General features: G+C 68.2%; 2 protein-coding genes across 2 annotated transcripts; one reads left to right on the top strand and one right to left on the bottom strand.

Moving 5' to 3' along the window:
• The first annotated feature begins 2,808 nt into the window (after nt 1–2,808).
• NCAN (neurocan) lies at nt 2,809–12,624 on the top strand. Its single transcript, XM_026038795.1, has 17 exons — nt 2,809–2,868; nt 5,663–5,739; nt 5,993–6,394; nt 6,834–7,008; nt 7,080–7,207; nt 7,281–7,574; nt 7,684–7,800; nt 8,107–8,217; nt 8,292–9,277; nt 9,377–9,455; nt 9,866–9,982; nt 10,056–10,169; nt 10,248–10,406; nt 10,620–10,702; nt 10,778–10,922; nt 11,536–11,718; nt 12,476–12,624. The coding sequence occupies exons 2-17, from the start codon at nt 5,670–5,672 to the stop codon at nt 12,622–12,624; spliced, it is 3,312 nt and encodes a 1,103-aa protein (XP_025894580.1). The 5' UTR covers nt 2,809–2,868; nt 5,663–5,669.
• A 749-nt stretch (nt 12,625–13,373) lies between these two features.
• Nucleotides 13,374–16,637, bottom strand: HAPLN4 (hyaluronan and proteoglycan link protein 4). The gene is made up of 3 exons (XM_026038895.1): nt 16,262–16,637; nt 15,423–15,725; nt 13,374–14,140 (listed from the first exon to the last, which is right to left on the bottom strand). Exons 1-3 carry the CDS (start codon nt 16,635–16,637, stop codon nt 13,803–13,805), a joined length of 1,017 nt encoding a protein of 338 aa, XP_025894680.1. The 3' UTR covers nt 13,374–13,802.
• Between the last annotated feature and the right edge of the window lie 1,054 nt (nt 16,638–17,691).

Genomic DNA, 17,691 nt, shown 5'->3' with positions numbered 1-17,691 from the left:
TGATGCACAGCCTCACACAATGCACACACACACAGATACACACATGCACGCACACCGTGACAAACAGCTGTATTTCGTGCGTGTGCAACAACACCTGCACACAGCAACACTGCCCGCCCAGTGCCCCCTTGGCCTTGTCACCTATAGAGCCACACGGCTAGTGAGCGAGGGGACAATTAGCCCCAGCCCGGGAGGAGACAGAGCGGTGGCCACAGCCACATGACTAAAACACCCACCCTGATGCCCCAAAGCGCCTTGTTACTGTCGCTACCGTCGTGATCTTCCTCCCTCTTCCTCCCCCTTGCTGCGATTTGCCGGGGAAATTGGGTCAAAAGCGGGAGCTGCCGTGGGGCTGGTGGGGCTGGGACTAACGGAGCAGCTCCAACCATAGCCCTGGTGCCGGCAGAGCCGGGGACCTGGGAAACACGGAGCCACCCCCAGGACACGGGTCCCTGTCACCTCCGTAGCCACAGGGATGCTCGTGGATGCCGTGGGAACGGGGGAACATGACAGGGACGGCCGGTGTCACCGCTGCCCGGTGACCTCCGTGCAGGAGGGACCAGTGGGGACCGAGCTGGCAGAGGGTGCGGGAAGCGGAGGGGGAAGGGGAAGGAGGCAGTTGCCATGGAAACGGAAAATAAAATCAATTCCTGCTGCYGCTGGCTTGGATGGCGGCTGAGCCGGCGGGGACCCCACGGCCCTGGCATCCCGGGGATCCCGGCCGGACTGCGGGTGCTCCCGCCCGCCAGCTCCCCTCGGATGCACGGCAGGACACAGGGATGGAGCCTGCAGATTGCCAGGATGAAGGAGGGACAATAAAAGCGGGAGCCGTCCTGAGGGGACATCGTGCTGGGATGCAAAGGGCAGCCCGCACGCGGGGATGCTGCCTCGTCCGCCGGTCCTGCCGGTGTCCGTCTGTCCATGCACAGCTCCGCGCTGGCCCCAGCTGCGGCTGACGTGGCCTCATTAGCCTGCCGGGCTCCGGCTGGATGCGKCAGTTCCCTGGAAGCAGCTTCATTAGCCGCCGGGAGACCTGAGCGGAATAACAAGCACCGCAGCGGGGCGCGGGACGGGGCCCCTCGCGCCGCCGGCACCCGCCGCCCCGGGTTGTCCCCCCATTCCGGCATCCAGCTGCTTCATCTCTCCTTGCTGCCCTTGGCAGGAGGCAAGCCTGGCCGAGACCTATCAAACTCATGCCACACTTGGCCCCCCAACCTACCTGTGAGCCCCAGGGCACCGCCGGGGCTGGGGGCTGGTCACATCCCGCCACATCCCAGTCTCCAGCCGCAGGGGGGACATGACTATTAAATACTCATCCGTAAGCGGCGCGGGCTGCTGCTGGCTGTGACATTTATCTGTACTCGAGAGGAGAGCACCGATAACTCAGTGGTGGCACCTCCACTCAGCAAGACAAGTGGCGGGAGCAGGAGCCGCGGGGCCACCGCTGTCACAGGGGCCATCACAGCCATGGGACCAGCCCTGTGCTCAGCCCTGAGCGCTGCCGACCCTGCTCCGGGCTGGCTCGTCCCCATGCCAGCGGGATGGGGACATCGGCACTGCTGCATGCGGGATGGCAAGAGGTGCACCGGTTTGGGGCAGGACACCYGGGCCCCTCTCCTCCCTTGGCAGAGGTGCAGGGCCATTAACCCCTGCGGCTCCGCGGGCACCTATGGGACAGGCCAGCTGCAGGAGCACAAAGAGGAACAGAGGGGCTCTGTGCGGGGACAGCGGGGCCTGTGGCAGGGCCTCACAAAAGGCAGGAAGCGGCGCCCGCTCCACAAAGTCCCCTACAATAGAATAGGAAATGAGAACTTTTCTCTCGGGTTTCCACGGCTCATCCTATAGGAGTGAAAAGGGGCGACATGTCCAGTGCCAGCGCACTGCAGACAGGCTGCCGTTCTCCATGGATGCCATAGGGTTCGGTCCTGGGATGCTGGCATCCTGGCGCCATGCGACCCTGCGCCGGGAACTGCTCTGGGCAGCGCTGCATCCCAGCTTGTTCCTGGAGACCTCACAGGCTTTGACTCATCCTCTGCTTCTTCCTCTGCTCCCAAGGGCTCCCAAGGGCTGGAGGATGATCCCGGATACTCCTCTTGATCACCTATTTGGAGGGGAGCAAGGAGGAAACATYGGAAAATGCCATTTTACTGGCCTTCCCACTAAAAGGAAGAGTTGCACCCAGGCTGGGATGCAGCAGGGATGCAGCATGTGTGTCCTGGGGCGTAGTGCTGCTTTGGGTGCTGCTGGGGGGGAACAGCGATGCTCTCTCTTCTGTCCCCATCTCAGACTGTTCCTGAGCTCCGGGAAGGGCAGTGTGATGGGGTGGGAGTATGGGGGGACCCATGGGTGGATATCCCGGGCTGAGCACCTCTCCACCGGGATATGGAGGGGCTGGAAACGCCGCCTTCCCTCACCCACCCCCGACCACCCAGGGGCAGCTCAGCGCGGGGATGCCGGGGCCGGCGCTGCGCGGGTTGTGGGGGGGGCAGGGGGCTGGAAACCGCCCCCCTTTTTTTGTCATGCTCCCCCGCACCCCCGGGCTGGGCGATGGGGGGGTCGGCGCATGCGCGGCCGCCCCTCCCCGTGCGCCGGGCGGCGCGGCGGGGCGCGGAGCGGAGCCGGTTTCGCCGCCGGCTGCGGGCAGGTGCGGGCGGCAGCGGCGGGGGGGCCGCGCCCGCCGCCAGCCGCGATTGGCCCGGCCCGGCCCGGCCCCCACCGGGGGGGTCCGGCCCGCTCGCCCCCCCCGTCGCCGCCGCCTTCCCCCCCAGCCTCCGCGCCCCGTTTTTAAGCCCCCGGTGCCGGCGGGCGCTCCGGTGCGCGGCTCCGGCGGCGGCGATGACCCCCGGCGCGCTCTGAGCCCCGGCCCAGGTACGTGAACCGGTACCGGTACCGGCTCCGCCCCCGCCGCGCCCCCCCACCCCTGCGGTACCGGCGCCGGTGCCGGGTAACGGGAGCGCACGGGGAGGGGGCGGGCCGGGCACGGCGCTGGGGACACTCGGGGACATCGGTGCGGGGGCTGCGGCTGGCGGAGCGTGGCTGTTACCGCGGCGCTGGGACACGGGGACGGGGCACCGGGACTGAGCTTGAGCACCGGTGCAAGGAGCCACGGGCCTTGGGGACAGCAGGACAGCGCCCGGGGGACACTGGGGGCACCGGTATTGTTAGGGYGGGAGGCACCGGGGGGACCAGAGCCGTGTCCCTGCCGCAGCTTCCCGGCTCCCGTCCCTGCCGCCCGCTCCGGTGCCGTCGGGGCTCCGGGCAGGGAGGAAGCCACCAAGTTCTGCAGCGGGGGCGGGCGGCCGGGGGGACGGAAAGGACTCAGCCCTCGGGCGGGAGGTGCCAGCCCGGATACCCCCGTGGTGATGCCGGGGTCAGAGCATCCTCGCGCTGCTCCCGAGCTGCCTGGGGGCTTCCTGGGCCTCRGCAAAGTTCAGGGGAGCCTTTCCCGATGGAACCCCCCTGGAGGGTCCGGAGCGGCGCGCGGCTCCGTGCCAGGCCTGGGACAAGCCCTTAGCGCGTGTGCAAGGGACCACAATTGTGGCCACGCTGCCACCACGCCAGGCTCCTGCACAGCACCCGGCAGAGACAGAAAGCGGGGGGAAAAGGGCAGAAAAAAAGACCAAAAAGAAAAAAAGAAAGAAAAAGCAGATTCTAAAATAAAGGCTACAGACTGTCTGCTAATAAAAATCGCACCCAGGCTGGGCCCATCTTGGCGGGGTTGGCGGTTCCGCGAGGTGCTAATTTATGCTGTGGGGCCGGGGGGGCGCGGGGAGCGTCACGCTGGCGCGCGGTGACGGCAGCGCCGCTCTGCACAATTCCTTTGTTGTGGGCAGAGAGGAGGCGCCGCGGAGCCAGAGCTGCCGCCGGGCGCCCGGCTCCCGCCGCAGCCCCGCGGGGGTCCCGGGGGGCCGCTGCGTCCCCCCCAGCCCCGCAGCTCTGGGGGCGCCGCTGGGGAGGTGGGTGCCGGCGGGCGCGGGATGCGGGTGATGCTCGCRGCGCTCGCGGCGCGCGGGGCTCGCCGAGTGCGGCAGGACGCGGCGCCGGGCACCGTGACGAGCGTTTGTGCAGAGGGGGGGCAGCTCTGGACCTGCTGCTTGAGCAGGACCAGGCCCCGCGCTGGGGGTGTCCCCGCGGGGGATGCATCCGCGGTGTCCACGCTCYGATATGTCCCAAGCTGGGGAGCGCAGTGACCCATGGGGACAGCAGAGGTCACAGGCTGCTGCATGGGCCCTGTGCCCCCAGGGAGATACCTGGGACAAGGGGTGCCCGTCCTGCCCCATATCGGCTGCTGGGGGGAGCTGCTGCCACCCCCGCTGCCTCCCCGTGCCCCACGGTGTCCCCTCGCACCGCGGCTCCCTGCGCCCGGCCACCGCGTCCCCAGCTCAGTGACAGGCTGCAAGAAAAGGCACCGAAAGGGCCCGGGTGGCCCGGCCTGGCAGGAGCGGCGGGAGGTTTCAGCAGAGGCTAATCACCAGCCCCCGCTTTGCATATTCATGAGGCCGATGAATTATTCATGATGTGACAGCTAGTGACAGATGTGAAAATGTTCATCCTGGCTAGAGGGGTGTGTGTGKGGGAAGCGGGGGGATGCACCAGGGTTATTTTAAATCTTTTTGCTCCGGCTTCGCTGGGCACCTGGCTCTGGGCTCTGACGCTCCRAGCACGGAGCGGTCCCAGTATCCATGGCCAATGCCGGCCACCGTGGAGCCCCTCACCTGGAGTCGGGGCTGCCGAGCTCCATGTGGGTCAGCGGATCAAGAGGAGGCAGCGGGAGGGGACCCGGCTGCAGCCTCCTCTTGAGGATGCTGCACGGCGCCGATGGCCCCTGGGGCGAGGRATCCCGTTTTGGGGACAGAACGCCCTCGGTGAAGGGGGCAGCACCCCTGGGAGCGGGTGCTGTTGCGGTGCCCCCGCCACGGGAGCCGCCAGACCCGCGGAAAAGCTGATGTCGGGGAAGTCGAGCGGAGCGGGAGGATGGCGAAGAGGAAGGTCTCGGACAGGAGGGTGCAGAAGGGGAAGGTCTCGGTGCTGTGGGACCAGGGGCTGTGGTGGGACCCGTCCCCGTGTGGGGGCACGAGCCCTCTGTGCTGCTCTGTCCGTCTGTCCATCCGTCCGCGCGCCGCTCTCCCGCAYGGGAAACGCTCCCTCTTTGCGCTTAGGAGCAAAAGAGCCACCTGGAAGCTGGAAGGGGGGAAGCGCCGAGAGATGCAAAAAGGGAAAACGTGGGTGAAAAGGGAAAAAAAGAAAAAAGAGAGAAAGAAGGGGAACGTGGGTGACGGAGCCTGCCCCAGGAGACACAGGAACGTGGTGCTGAGTCCCACTCTCCTCTGGCAGCCGCGTGTCCCATGTGCCTGTTCTGCACCCAAGGGTGCGGGTGACTTTGTTGCTCGCTCGCTCAATGGGAAGGGCTCAGGCTGCTTCCCGGCTCGGCTCTGTCAGAGCCGGGATGCTCAGGGCTCTGCTGGTGCTGGATAGGGGGGCTCTGGAGCCTGGATGGGGCAGCTCCAGCGCAGGGAGCACCGCGCCGGGACGCGCAGCAGGGMGACCCAGCTCTGGGCAGTCCAAAGCCGCAGGGCTGGTGCCGTGGCTGGTGATTTATGGGCCCTGGACGAGCCAAGGGTGCTCGGGTGGGTGCCGCGCTCAGCGCCCGTTCTCGTTGCAGGTCAAGGATGGGCCATGGCATGGGGAGTGCCGGCTGCTGGCTCCTGCTGGGCCTCTCCCTGCTCCCGGCCGTGCTGGGTGAGTGCCACGTGCGGGATCAGCTGGGAAAAGCCCCTGGCCGCAGGGGATCCCTTAAACACTTAATCCCATTGGCGGCGTGTCCGTGAGCTCGAAGCTGTGCTGCCCCCGCGCCGGTTCCYGGGATTTGCTTGGTGGAGCGGGGAGCGCATTCCAGCGGGGGCCGGGATTAGCGGAGGAGCAGGAGGCTCCTATCATGGGTCGCGGGGGATTGTGCAGCCCGTCCCCTGGCACCGGGCGCCTGTGCCCGCAGGCTCTCTGGACGGCGGCCAGGTGATCCGCATCCGCAAGGTGCAGCAGCCGCCGGTGCGCGCGGCGCTGGGGGAGCCCGTGGCCCTGCCCTGCGTCTTCGCGCTGCAGCCGGCGCCGGCGCGCGGCCCCAGGGAGCCCCCGGACCCGCCGCGCGTCAAGTGGAGCAAGGTGCGCTCGGCCGCGGGCCAGCGGCAGGACGCGCCCGTGCTCGTGGCCAAGGACAACGCGGTGAAGGTGGCGAGAGCCTACGAGGGGCGCGTGGCGCTGCCCGGCTACGCGCGCGACCGCCACAACGCCACGCTGCTGCTGCGCGCCGCGCGCGCCAGCGACGCCGGCCTCTACCGCTGCGAGGTGGTGGCCRGCATCGAGGACGAGCAGGACCTGCTGCCCTTGGAGGTGACGGGTGAGCGGCGAYGCGGGGCTGCGCTGCGAGCTGGGCCTCCCCGTGCAACCCCCGGGCGATCCATGGGCATCGTGCAAGCCATGCACATGTGTAACCCATGCTCTCCTTGCAAGCCATGCACTCCTGCAGGCTCCCTGTGTCCCTTGTGCAAGTCTCCCACGCAAATCTGCCATGCAAGTCCCCATGCAAGCCAGCCACCCCATGCAAACCGCCCTGTGCCCCCCATGCCTACCCCCATGCAAGCCATGCACCCACATAACTCCTGCGCTCCTTGCAAGCCGTGCACTCCTGCAAGCTTCCCATGCCCRCCATGCACACCTCCCATGCACACTCCCACGCAAACCACGTCCCCCATCAAAGTCCCCCCTCTGCACCCCGTGTACACCCCACATGGGTGTACATGCACCTCGTGCGAGCAGAGCCCCTGCTCCCCGTGCAGGCGTCGTCTTCCACTACCGCCCGCTGGGTGCTCGCTACGCGCTCACCTTCGCCGCGGCCCAGCGCGCCTGCAGGGACAACTCGGCCGTGGTGGCCTCGCCCCGGCACCTGCAAGCCGCCTTCGAGGACGGCTACGACAACTGCGACGCCGGCTGGCTGGCYGACCAGAGCGTGCGGTGAGCGGCGGCGCCRGGGCGCCCGCGGGGCGCGCGGCCACGAGCCGAGTGCCCCGTGCCCCTTGTTGCAGGTACCCCATCACGCTGTCCCGGCCCGGCTGCTACGGGGACCGCGAGAGGCTCCCCGGCGTGCGCAGCTACGGGCGCCGCGAGCCCGGCGAGCGCTACGACGTCTACTGCTTCGCCAGCGAGCTGCAAGGCAAGCGCGCGGGGCGGCGCGCGCCGCGGCGCCGCGCCGGGGCCGTGCCAACGGGCTCCGCTCCGTCCCGCAGGGAGCGTGTTCCACGCCACGGCGCCGGGCCGCTTCACGTGGGCGGGCGCGCGGCGGCACTGCCGGAGCCGCGGCGCGGCGCTGGCCACCACGGGGCAGCTGCAGCTGGCGTGGCGCGCGGGGCTGGACCGCTGCGACCCGGGCTGGCTGGCGGACGGCAGCGTGCGCTACCCGATCCGCGCGCCGCGCTCCAAGTGYGGCGGCCAGGCCCCCGGCGTGCGCACGCTCTACCAGTTCCCCAACCGCACCGGCTTCCCGGCCGCCRCCGCCAGGTTCGACGCCTACTGCTACCGAGGTAGGGCCGGGCGCCGGGGTGGCACCGCGGAGCGCTGCGGGGCCAGCCCCTCGCTGCACTGCAGCGTGTCCCCGCGCCCCCCGCTGCCACCATCCTGCTCTTGCTGCAGCCTCGGAGGAGGTGACGCGCGGGGGACACCAGGATGCGGCGGCGCAGGAGCGGGAGGACCCGGGCACCTCGGGGGAGGCCCCCCCAGCTGCCACCGTGTCCGTCCTGGCCTGGCCCCGTGAGGACGAGTCGCTCAATGCGGTGGAGCAGGACCTGGCCGGGAGCCTCCCGCCGCCGCAGCCACCCGACCCCTCCCCATCCCTGTCCCCATCCCCATCCCTGTCCCCATCCCCATCCCCGTCACCATCCCCATCCCCGTCACCATCCCTGTCCCCGCTGAGCTCTAGCGGTGCCACCAAGGCCACCGCGGTCCCCAAGCGGAGCCCCTCACCTGGCCTCAACGGGCGCCACTTCCAGCTGCGGCACCGGGAGCCCACGGGGGCCACAGAGGCACCGGGGACTGTCCCTCCGGTCCCCTCTCCAGCTGCGGGGACCGTGGGCAACGCCGTGGAGGTGCCAGGTCCCCCCAGCGCGCGGAGCCCCCCCGGCACCCGGCCGCTCTCCGAGGGGCTGCAGGAGCAGCGTGAGGAGCAGGGTGAGGCTGCAGTGACACCCAGGCCSCGGACACGGCCCTGGGCCCGACCCGACCGTCCGTGCTGTGTTTTGCAGAGCCCCCCGCACCCGGACACCCGGGCCCTGCCCCCACGGCGGCCCCCTCGCCGCAGCCGCCTGTCCCCGGGGACGCCCCGCGCTGGAGCCCCCGGGTGGCCCCGCGGGGCCCTGGGGCACCTGCGTCATCTGCGCCCCCTCTGACGTTGCTGTCCCCAACGCTGCCCCCGGTGCCGTCCCCAACGCCAGCCCCGTCGCCGCCTGCACCYGGCGCCCGCGGAGATGCCCCCCGGCCACCTGCCACCGAGGACTTCTCCGGGGACACCCTCGGCAGGGAGGACGGGGTCTCGGTGCCGCCGGCGGCCGCGCTGCTGGCCGAGGCGCTGGGGACGCTGCCGGTGCCGCTGCCCCGCGCCGCCGGCTCGCTGGAGCGGCAGAGGAAAGCGGTGCCCGTCCCGCCGGGCCCCTCTGCCGCCCCACGGGCTCCCGGCGGGCAGAGCCCCACGGGGGCTGCGCCGGGGCGCCCCAGCCAGGGGGATGCTGCAGCTCCCGGTGTCCCCGCTGTGCGGGATGGCCCCRCGCCGGCATCGCCCCTGCGGGACTCGCAGCAGGACGAGGCAACTGGCAGCCCCCCAAGTGGCAGTTCTGCCACCCCCCTGGCCACTGAGCTCGGMATCCTCGAGCCCGTGGCCGTGCCAGGGTCTGCATCCATAGAGCCCCCCACCAGCTCCGGTGCCACGGATGCTCCCATCTCTGAGGCTGCTCCCGATACCAGGGATGTTCCCAGCACCATGGATGCTCCCATCCCTGAGGATGCTCCCATCTCCRAGGATGCTCCTGGTACCAAGGATGTTCCCAGCACCACGGATGCTCCTGACACCGAGGATGTCCATAGCACCAGTGCTGCTCCTGGCACTGAGGATGCCCCCAGCACCGAGGATGCTCCCAGCACTGCGGATGTTCCCAGGACGAAGGATGCTCCCGTTGAGGGGGCAAAGCAGGACAAGCCCCCTGCGCTCCCCAGCTCTGTCGCTGTCCCCATGACGGTGAGACCCGGTGCTCCCCGGGCCGGGCGGCAGCGCACGGTGCCAAGCACGGAGCTGCTGGAGCTGCCCGCGGCCCCGCGGGGCTCCCCGCTCTCGGAGGGCGGCAGCGGCAGCGCCGAGGAGCCCGCGGAGCCCGAGCTGACGGCCTGGACGGGCGAGAGCAACACGAGCCTGGCTGGTGAGCGCAGCCCTCCCAGCACGGGGACGGGGACGGGGAYGGGGATGGGGACCGGGATGTGCCCACTCGCACCCCGCTGTCCTGCCCATTGTCCCTCCAGCTGAGCTTCCGAGGCCTCAATATTTTATCCCACCCCCCCGGCTTCTCCCCACGCATCCCGGGTTTCTCCAAACGAGCTGGGCTATTAAAGTGAGCAGGGGACCCATTCTCCTAAATATTTAATGCCTGTGGTTGCTAATAATAACAGCAAGGCCTGGCAGCGCGTTTAGCGCGTGGAGCCTGTGGTGCCTGTGAAAGAGGCAACGAATGCCCGGCGCTCCGGGGCTGGCGCCGGTTGTGCGCGGCGGWGGCGCCGGTTGTGCGCGGTGGTAGCGCCGGTGGTAGCGCCCGGTGCCGCTCCTGCCTTGCAGCCGGGGCCGAGCCGTGCGAGACCAACCCGTGCCTGCACGGCGGGACGTGCCGGGCCGCCGGCGCCGTCTGCAGCTGCACCTGCGCCCCGGGCTTCACCGGCGAGAACTGCGAGATCGGTGAGGCCGGCGGCGCGGCGCCGCGCGCTGCCCGCGCGCCCGCCCGAGCCGCAGCGCCTCCCTGTCCCCGCAGACATCGACGACTGCCTGTCGAGCCCCTGCCGCAACGGCGGCACCTGCATCGACGAGGTGGACGCCTTCGTCTGCCTCTGCCTGCCCAGCTACGGCGGCAGCCGCTGCGAGAGAGGTGGGCGCGCGGCGGGGACGCGAGGGGCCGGGGACGTCGCCCCGGCCCGCGGCCACCGCTCCCGTCCGTGCCCTGCAGACACGGAGGGCTGCGAGCACAGCTGGCACAAGTTCCAGGGCCACTGTTACCGCTACTTCTCCCACCGGCGCTCGTGGGAGGACGCGGAGCGCGACTGCCGCCGCCGCGCCGGCCACCTGGCCAGCATCCACTCCCGCGAGGAGCACGCCTTCATCAACGGTGCGGCAGTGTCCYGCCTCGGGGCGCCCGTTCCCCTCGCGCCGAGCTGGAGTGCGGCCCCGTTTTGCCCCTTTGCGCATGCGCTGCTGCATGCATGAGCTTTGCAGCAGCCCCTTCGTTCCCCTTGCGAGGAGCGCGGCGGGTTTGGCCCCTTGCCCCGGTGTTGTGCACGSTGCTGCATCTCCCCGAGCCCCCGTCCTTGCTTCTCTGCAGGCTTCGGGCATGAAAACACCTGGATCGGCCTCAATGACAGGATTGTGGAGCAGGACTTCCAGTGGACGGACAACACGGCGCTGGTGAGGCCGCGGTGCCGGGGGCAGGCGGGGACCGCGCAGGGTGCCGGGCGCTCACCCCGTCCCGCTGCCCCCCAGCAATACGAGAACTGGCGGGAGAACCAGCCCGATAACTTCTTTGCGGGCGGCGAGGACTGCGTGGTGCTCGTGTCCCACGAGATCGGCAAGTGGAACGACGTGCCCTGCAACTACAACCTGCCCTACATCTGCAAGAAGGGCACAGGTACTGCCGGGCCTGGCCCTGGCACCCTCCTTGCACATGGTCCCCATCCCCTGCTGGGTGCCATCCTGCAGCTCCAGCATCCAGCCCTGGATACTGTCCCGTAGTCCCTKCATCCTGAGCACCATCTCCATCCCATCCCAGCATCCTTCCCCTGGTACGTTCCCCATCCCACTATCCTGGCATCCCTCCCTGTTGTTCCTGGCTGCATCCTCGTCCCCAGGAAACCTCTCCCCTCTGCTGCCCTCCCAGCCCTCTGWCAAGGGAAACTCAAACCGCTTCCCTTCATCTCCATTTTTTTCCCCCCACAGCTTAATTCTTCCCTCTCCATTTTAATTTGCTTAATTTGGCACCATTAAAACTATTAAGTTCTCATTCCTTATCTTGAAAGTTATATTAACTTCCAGCTGCTCGAGCYGAGCCGGCGGAGCTCGCCTCCCCCTCCCGCCAGCCACATGTAATGATATATTTGTCCTGCTAAGGCCATTAATTACACATGCAAATCCCGGGCGAACACCTTGGCACGGGGCGGTCGGAGGAGCCTCTCGACGGGTGGGATTTATGGCCCCAGAGCTCGGGGGGACGTGGCCGGGCTCAGCGGCTCCGGTGTCCCCAGTGCTGTGCGGGCCCCCGCCGGAGGTGGCCCACGCGTTCCCCGTGGGCAAGAGGAGGGCGAGCTACAGCGTCCACGCGAGCGTGCGCTACCAGTGCGAGGAGGGCTTCGCCCAGCGCCACGTGCCCACCATCAAGTGCCACAGCAACGGCAAGTGGGACCGGCCCAAAATCCTCTGCACAAAACGTGAGCGGGGGGCCCATGGGATGGGATGGGGTGGGATGGGTTGGATTGGGGTGGGATGGATGGGATGGGATGGGTTGGATTGGGGTGGGATGGATGGAATGGAATGGAATGGGTTGGATTGGGGTGGGATAGATGGGATGAGATAACTTGGTATGGGGTGGATAGAATGGGATGGGTTGGGATGGGATAGGATGGATGGGATTGGGTGGAATGGAGGGCTTGGGATGGGTTAAGACAGGATGGGGTGATTTGGGATGGGATAGATTGGTATGGGGTGGATAGGATAGGATTGGATGGGTTGGGTTGGGTTGGGTTTGGTTGGGTTGGGATGGGATGGGATGGAATGGAATGGAGGGCTAGGGATGGGTTAGGATAAGATGGGGTGGGTTGAGATGGGATAGATTGGGATGGGGTGGATAGGATGGGATGGGTTGGAATTGCATAAATGGGTTGGGATCGAAGGAAGGGCTGGGCTTGTTGGGCATGGCAAGACATGAGTTAGGTTGGAATGGGATGGCATGGAGGAGATAAATGGGATTTGATAGGATGGAATGGGTTGGGATGGGTGGGATGGGATAGAATGGAATGAGGGGACTTGGGATGTGTTGGAATGAGATGGAAGGATAGGGTGGGTTGGAACAGGGTGGAATGGGCAGGATGGGGTGGGATGCATGGATGCATGGATTCTGGATAGGCTGGATGGGCATCTCGGGGGCCCCTCGCCACACCGTGTGTCCCTCTCCATTGCCTCCGTTAGCCAGGCGGTCCCACCGGGCCCGGCGGCACCGGCGCCACCGGCACAGCCACCCGCACCACCAGCACCACCAGCACCAGCCCCGCCGGGAGCGGCGGAAGCGGCGCCGGCGCCCGCGCCTCGACGGCATGCGCGAGGGCCACTACTTCTAGCGGCCACCAAGCACAAGGGGCCCCGCGGGCACCGCCCCCCGCCCCGGGACCCCCGCCCGCCCCCCCGCCCTCTTTTATAGCCCCCTCCTTGGCTTTAGCTCCTAGGATGCCCGGCCCCGTAGGGAATAGGAGCGGGAGGAGGCGGCTGCGCCCCGGCCCCCCCTGCATGCCCCACGCGCGGCCCCCCCGCCCCACGGAGCTCTGTGGGGCTGGGGTGGACGCGGGGACCCCCCCGGCTCCCCAATCCCGCCCCCCCCGCCGTGCCACACTGGCCGCCGCCGAGGACGGCTCCAGGTTTTTAACACCCCCCCTTTCCGCCCGTCCCGGCTCCTCTCGCACCCAGTCCCTTCCCTCCCTGCGCTCCGGGCGCTTCCCGGGGCCCTTCCCAGAGCCGGGCTGCAGCGGGAGCCGCCGTGGGGCTGGGGGGGGGCTCCTTTCCCCTCCCCTGGTTGTCGGTGGCCCCTCGGCGTTGGCGTGTGTGTGAGTGGCGCTTCCCCACTGTGTGCGACGTGACCACCGTGTCCCCCCGCCGGTTCTGACTCTGCCTTTCTGTACTGCTGGACATTTTAATAAATTTTTTTAACAGTTTTCCTGGGCTTTTTGCTTTTTTTTCTTCTTTTTATTTATTTTTTTTTTCCCCGAGGTGCTGGTCCTTGGAGCTGCCAAAGCTTTATTGCCTCCGGAGCAGCACCCGGAGCCGCCGCGGCTGCGCCGGGCGCGGGGGGCACGCGGGGCCCCCCCGTCGCCCCCGTGGCTTTTTGCACATGCAGCGCGCTGGTTTGCAGAGCGGCGAGCGCGGGGGGACGCGGGGCTCCCAGCGCCCTGCACTGCCCTTCSCACGAGCAGCATCGTCTTCCTCCCRYGATCCATCATCTTCCTCTTGCGATCCATCATCTTCCTCCCGCGATCCATCATCTTCCTCCCCGGATCCATCGTCTTCCTCCTCGGGTTGCTGCATCGGGGTGCGCAAGCGCGGCCGGGACCTGCAAGCTCCAAGCAGCAGTTTGGGGGGGCACTGCCCCCCCCATGAGAGCGTAAAGGGGGGTCCCGTCTGCAGCGGAATGAGGGGGCAGAGGCAGCAGCTCCGAGCTGGATTCACAGGGGCGATCGGAGCCCCCATCCCCATCCCGCTCCCGCAGCACGGAGGGGACAGGCGGGATGGGGGTCCCGGGGCCACCTCACACGCGGTTGGGGTGTCCCTGGCCGCTCTCCTTGGTGCTGCCGTCCCCGGCCGCCTTCTTGAAGCAGTAGACGCCGAAGAGCTTGTACTTCTTGTCGGGGAAGCCGAGGTTGCGCACGCCGGGCTCGCGGCCGCCGCAGCGCGCGCGCGGGTTCACGATGGGGTAGCGGATGCTGCCGTCCTCCAGCCAGCCGGCCTCGCAGCGGTCGAGCAGCTGCAGCTTCCAGGCGGCGTAGAGCTGGCCCACCTTGGCCACGGCGGCGCCGCTCTCCTTGCACGCCTGCGCCGCCTCGGCGAAGCTCAGCTTGCGGAACGTCTTCAGGAAGAACACCTTGCCTGCGGCACGCGGCGCATCAGGCTGCTGGCGGGGCGCCCGGCCTCGGCCTGCTCCTCGTGGGATCCCCAGCATCATCCCGCTCCTGACGGGATCCCCAGCCCTGTCCTGCTCCTCAYGGGATCCCCAGCCCTGTCCTGTTCCTGACGGGATCCCCAGCATCATCCCATTCTTGATGGGATCCCCAGCATCATCCTGCTCCTCATGGGATCCCCAGCCCTGTCCTGCTCCTGACAGGATCCCCAGCCCTGTCCTGCTCCTCATGGGATCCCCAGCATCATCCCACTCCTGATGGGATCCCCAGCATCATCCCATTCTTGATGGGACCCCCAGCATTGTCCCGATCCTGACGGGATCCCCAGCATCATCCTGTTCCTTATGGGATCCCCAGTCTTGTCCTGCTCTTGACGGGATCCCCAGCATCGTCCCACTCCTGACAGGATCCCTGACCTCATTCCACTCCTGATGGCTACCCCAGCTTCGTCCCGCTCCTGATGGGATTCCTGGCATTGACCCACTCCTGATGGGATGACCGTCATCACCTGCTTCCCGTGATGTCCAGCATCATCCCTTTTCCATGGAGAAACCCAGCTCCCCAGCATCAACCAACTCCTGCCAGGATCCCCAGCATCACCCAGCTCCCACAGGGATCCTCGGCATCATGCAGCTCCTTTAGGCTTCCCCAGCATCACCCAGATCCCATGGAGCCACCGAGACCACGCGACTCCCATGGGGATCCCTGGCATTGCCCAGCTCCACGGAGCTGCCAACACCCCCAGTATCATCCCGCTCCCGCGGAGCCACCCTGGTCCCTGGTGTCACCCGCCTCCCACGGAGCCACAAGCCCCACATGGCCCCGCTCCCGCAGCACCGTCCACCTGGCCCCAGGGGACAGGAATCCACGGGGACCCGTCACGGGGCAAAGGGGCTGGAGCCGGGAGCCCCGGGGCTCCCGGGAAGCCTCGGCAGGCAGATTTACCGGGGCTGGGATTGGCGCTGGCCTCCGGTGCCGGTGACCCCCGCTCTTTGTCCTGCCTGCCACCATTAAACAAACACGTGCGGAGACCCCCGTGCCGCCCTGGCAGCCACCGGGAATTCACCCGGCAGGAGAAGCTGGCATTCCCAGCCCTGGCCTCATCCATCACCCCTCCTTTTACTGCTGCAATAACCCTGACTGGGAGCCAGGCTGCAAGGGGGACGTGACGGCTCCGTCCGGCTGCCATGCCTCAGTTTCCCCTTCAAAAGGGACCCCCCCGGAGCCACCCCTGCGTCCTGGCCCGTTACCGTCGAGGTTGGAGGTGAAGCAGAAGGCGTCGTAGTGCTCGCTGTCCTTGTGCCGGTAGCCGTAGCTGCGCACGCCCACGGGGGTGTCCTTGCGGCCGCAGTGCTCGCGCGGGCGCGCGATGGGGTACTGCACGGAGCCGTCCTGCAGCCAGCCCGCGTTGCACCAGTCGAGGCCCTCGAGCCAGGCCTGGTGCAGCTGGTCGTGCGAGGCCAGGATGCCGTCCTGCTCGCGGCACGCGCGCTGCGCCTCGTGGAAGTTGAGCGTGTAGCGGCCCAGGCGCGGGTGGTAGGGGAAGATGACGCCTGCGAGGGGCGGCAGTGACACAGGGGGGTCTGCGAGGGTCCCCCCTGGCTGCAAAGCCCCCGGGTCTGATGCTGCTCCGCACTGGGGAGGCTGTGGCTCTGCCCGGCTCCCCTGTCGCTTCTGGATGCAGGGGATGGTGCTTTGCAGACCCCCACCCCAGAAGGGCGGTGGGACCCCCCTGCAAAGGGCTGCACTGGCTGCACCCAGTGTGGGGCTGGTAACTGAGCCCAGGGGCCCCAGGTTCATGGAGGAGGGGGGTTTGCTTCCTGGGGCTGGGAAAGCCTGGATGCAGCTTGGAGCGGCATGGCCACCACATGTGTCCTGTTCCCAGTGCTTCCCGAGTCCTCACCGCTACCTATCCCGGGCATTTATTAACTGCTGGCACAAAAGCCCRGAGCAGCAATAAAAGCCAATCACGGAGGCGATAAAACCTGGCGCGTGGCCGCAAAAACAGCCAGCAAAAGCCGCAGAAAAAGCAAAGYGGGACCGAGGCTGGCTCGGCACGCGGGGACCCCGTAACCCTGCCAGGCTCTACCTTCGAGGTCCAGCTTGACCATGCCGGTGTCGTCCTCGAGCTCGTCGGTGACCTCGCACTCGTAGCGGCCGTAGTCTTGCAGGGTGACGTTGCGGATGATGAGCGAGGCGTCGCCGAAGCCGTCCTCCTGCAGCGCCGTGCGCCCGCGGTAGCTGCCGAACGCGCGGCGCGCCTTGCCCAGCGCCACGAACACGTCCTCGAAGGCCATGGGCTCCGTCACCTTGGTCCACTTGAGGCGGATCTCGTCGGCGGCGTGGGCCGACACGTCRTAGTGGTAGCGGCAGGGCAGGATGATGGTGCCGCCGCGGTGCGTCACCACCTTGCCCGGCGCCGTCTGCACCACCACGGCGCCGCTGTCGTCCTCTGCACGGGACATCAYGCTCAGGGTCCCCCTCTCCATCCCTCCAGCATTGCAAAATGCAGCTCGGGCCACGTGGGACACAGCGGCCCTGCCATCCCCCCTTGGCCGTGCGCTGTCCCCACGCAGGGTCCCCACTCACCCAGCACGTGCACCACCTTCTTGCGGGCGCTGGGCAGCGCGGTGACGCAGAGGAGCCCGCTGAGGACGAGCAGGGCGGCGGGGCCGCCGGCCCACGGGCCCCCGCGGCGCATCTGGAGCAGAGAAGCAGAGGCTGAGCCGGAGCGGAGGGCTTGAGGCCGCGTCCCTGCCCGGCCACCCRCCTTGGGGGCCGCGTGGCCGGAGGGCAGGGGACACAGCCTGCTCAGCACCGCATCCCATTCATTCCCCATTTTGGAGCAAAGGAGGCCCAGAGAACCGATGCAATCTGCTGGTTCCAGCCCAGCTGGGCGGCACTTCTGGGGTTAACAGCCCTTGGAGGGGGGAAACGCGCGGGGGGTCCCTGGGGATGCTGCAGCCCCCGCGCCCTGCGCCCCSGGCCAGGCCCGGCGCTGAACTCTGCTTCACCCGCTCAGTTACAGGCGGGATGAATATTTCATGGCACGAGCTCTGGGCAGGATCTCGTTAGTTATTTATGTCCGTGCCGGCACATCTGTAAAGTGAACTGATGGTGCTGGAGGGGCTGCAGTGCCCGGGCGCCACAGATGCACCCCCCGCTTGGGAAATGGGTGCAGGACCCCCCACATGCGCCCCGGGACTCCAGGGATGGGGGGCGCTGTGATCTGCTGCCGGGGGCTCCGTGTCCTCCAAATTGCCCCAGATCCCGGGATGCCGGGGGCATCGCAGCGCTGGTGCCTGCCCGGGGGGCGGGGGACAGGGCTGTCCCCTCCCGGCATCCCGGTACCTGCCTGGGGGGCAGGGGACAGGGATGACCCCCCCCAGAGAGTCCCGGTGCCACGTTRGGAATATGGGGGCCAGCCGCTGCGCTGGGGGGTCCCAGTGCCCAGTTGGGGGACGTGGAGATTGGGCAGCCCTCCTGGGGGTCCGGGTGCCCGCTTGCCGCTCCCCGGTG

Source organism: Nothoprocta perdicaria, unplaced genomic scaffold (genome assembly GCF_003342845.1).
Source record: "Nothoprocta perdicaria isolate Ctin4 unplaced genomic scaffold, notPer1 scaffold_218, whole genome shotgun sequence".
Taxonomy (NCBI): domain Eukaryota; kingdom Metazoa; phylum Chordata; class Aves; order Tinamiformes; family Tinamidae; genus Nothoprocta; species Nothoprocta perdicaria.
The sequence above is the reverse complement of the archived record's forward strand: the minus strand, read 5'-3'. Positions and strand labels throughout refer to the sequence as shown.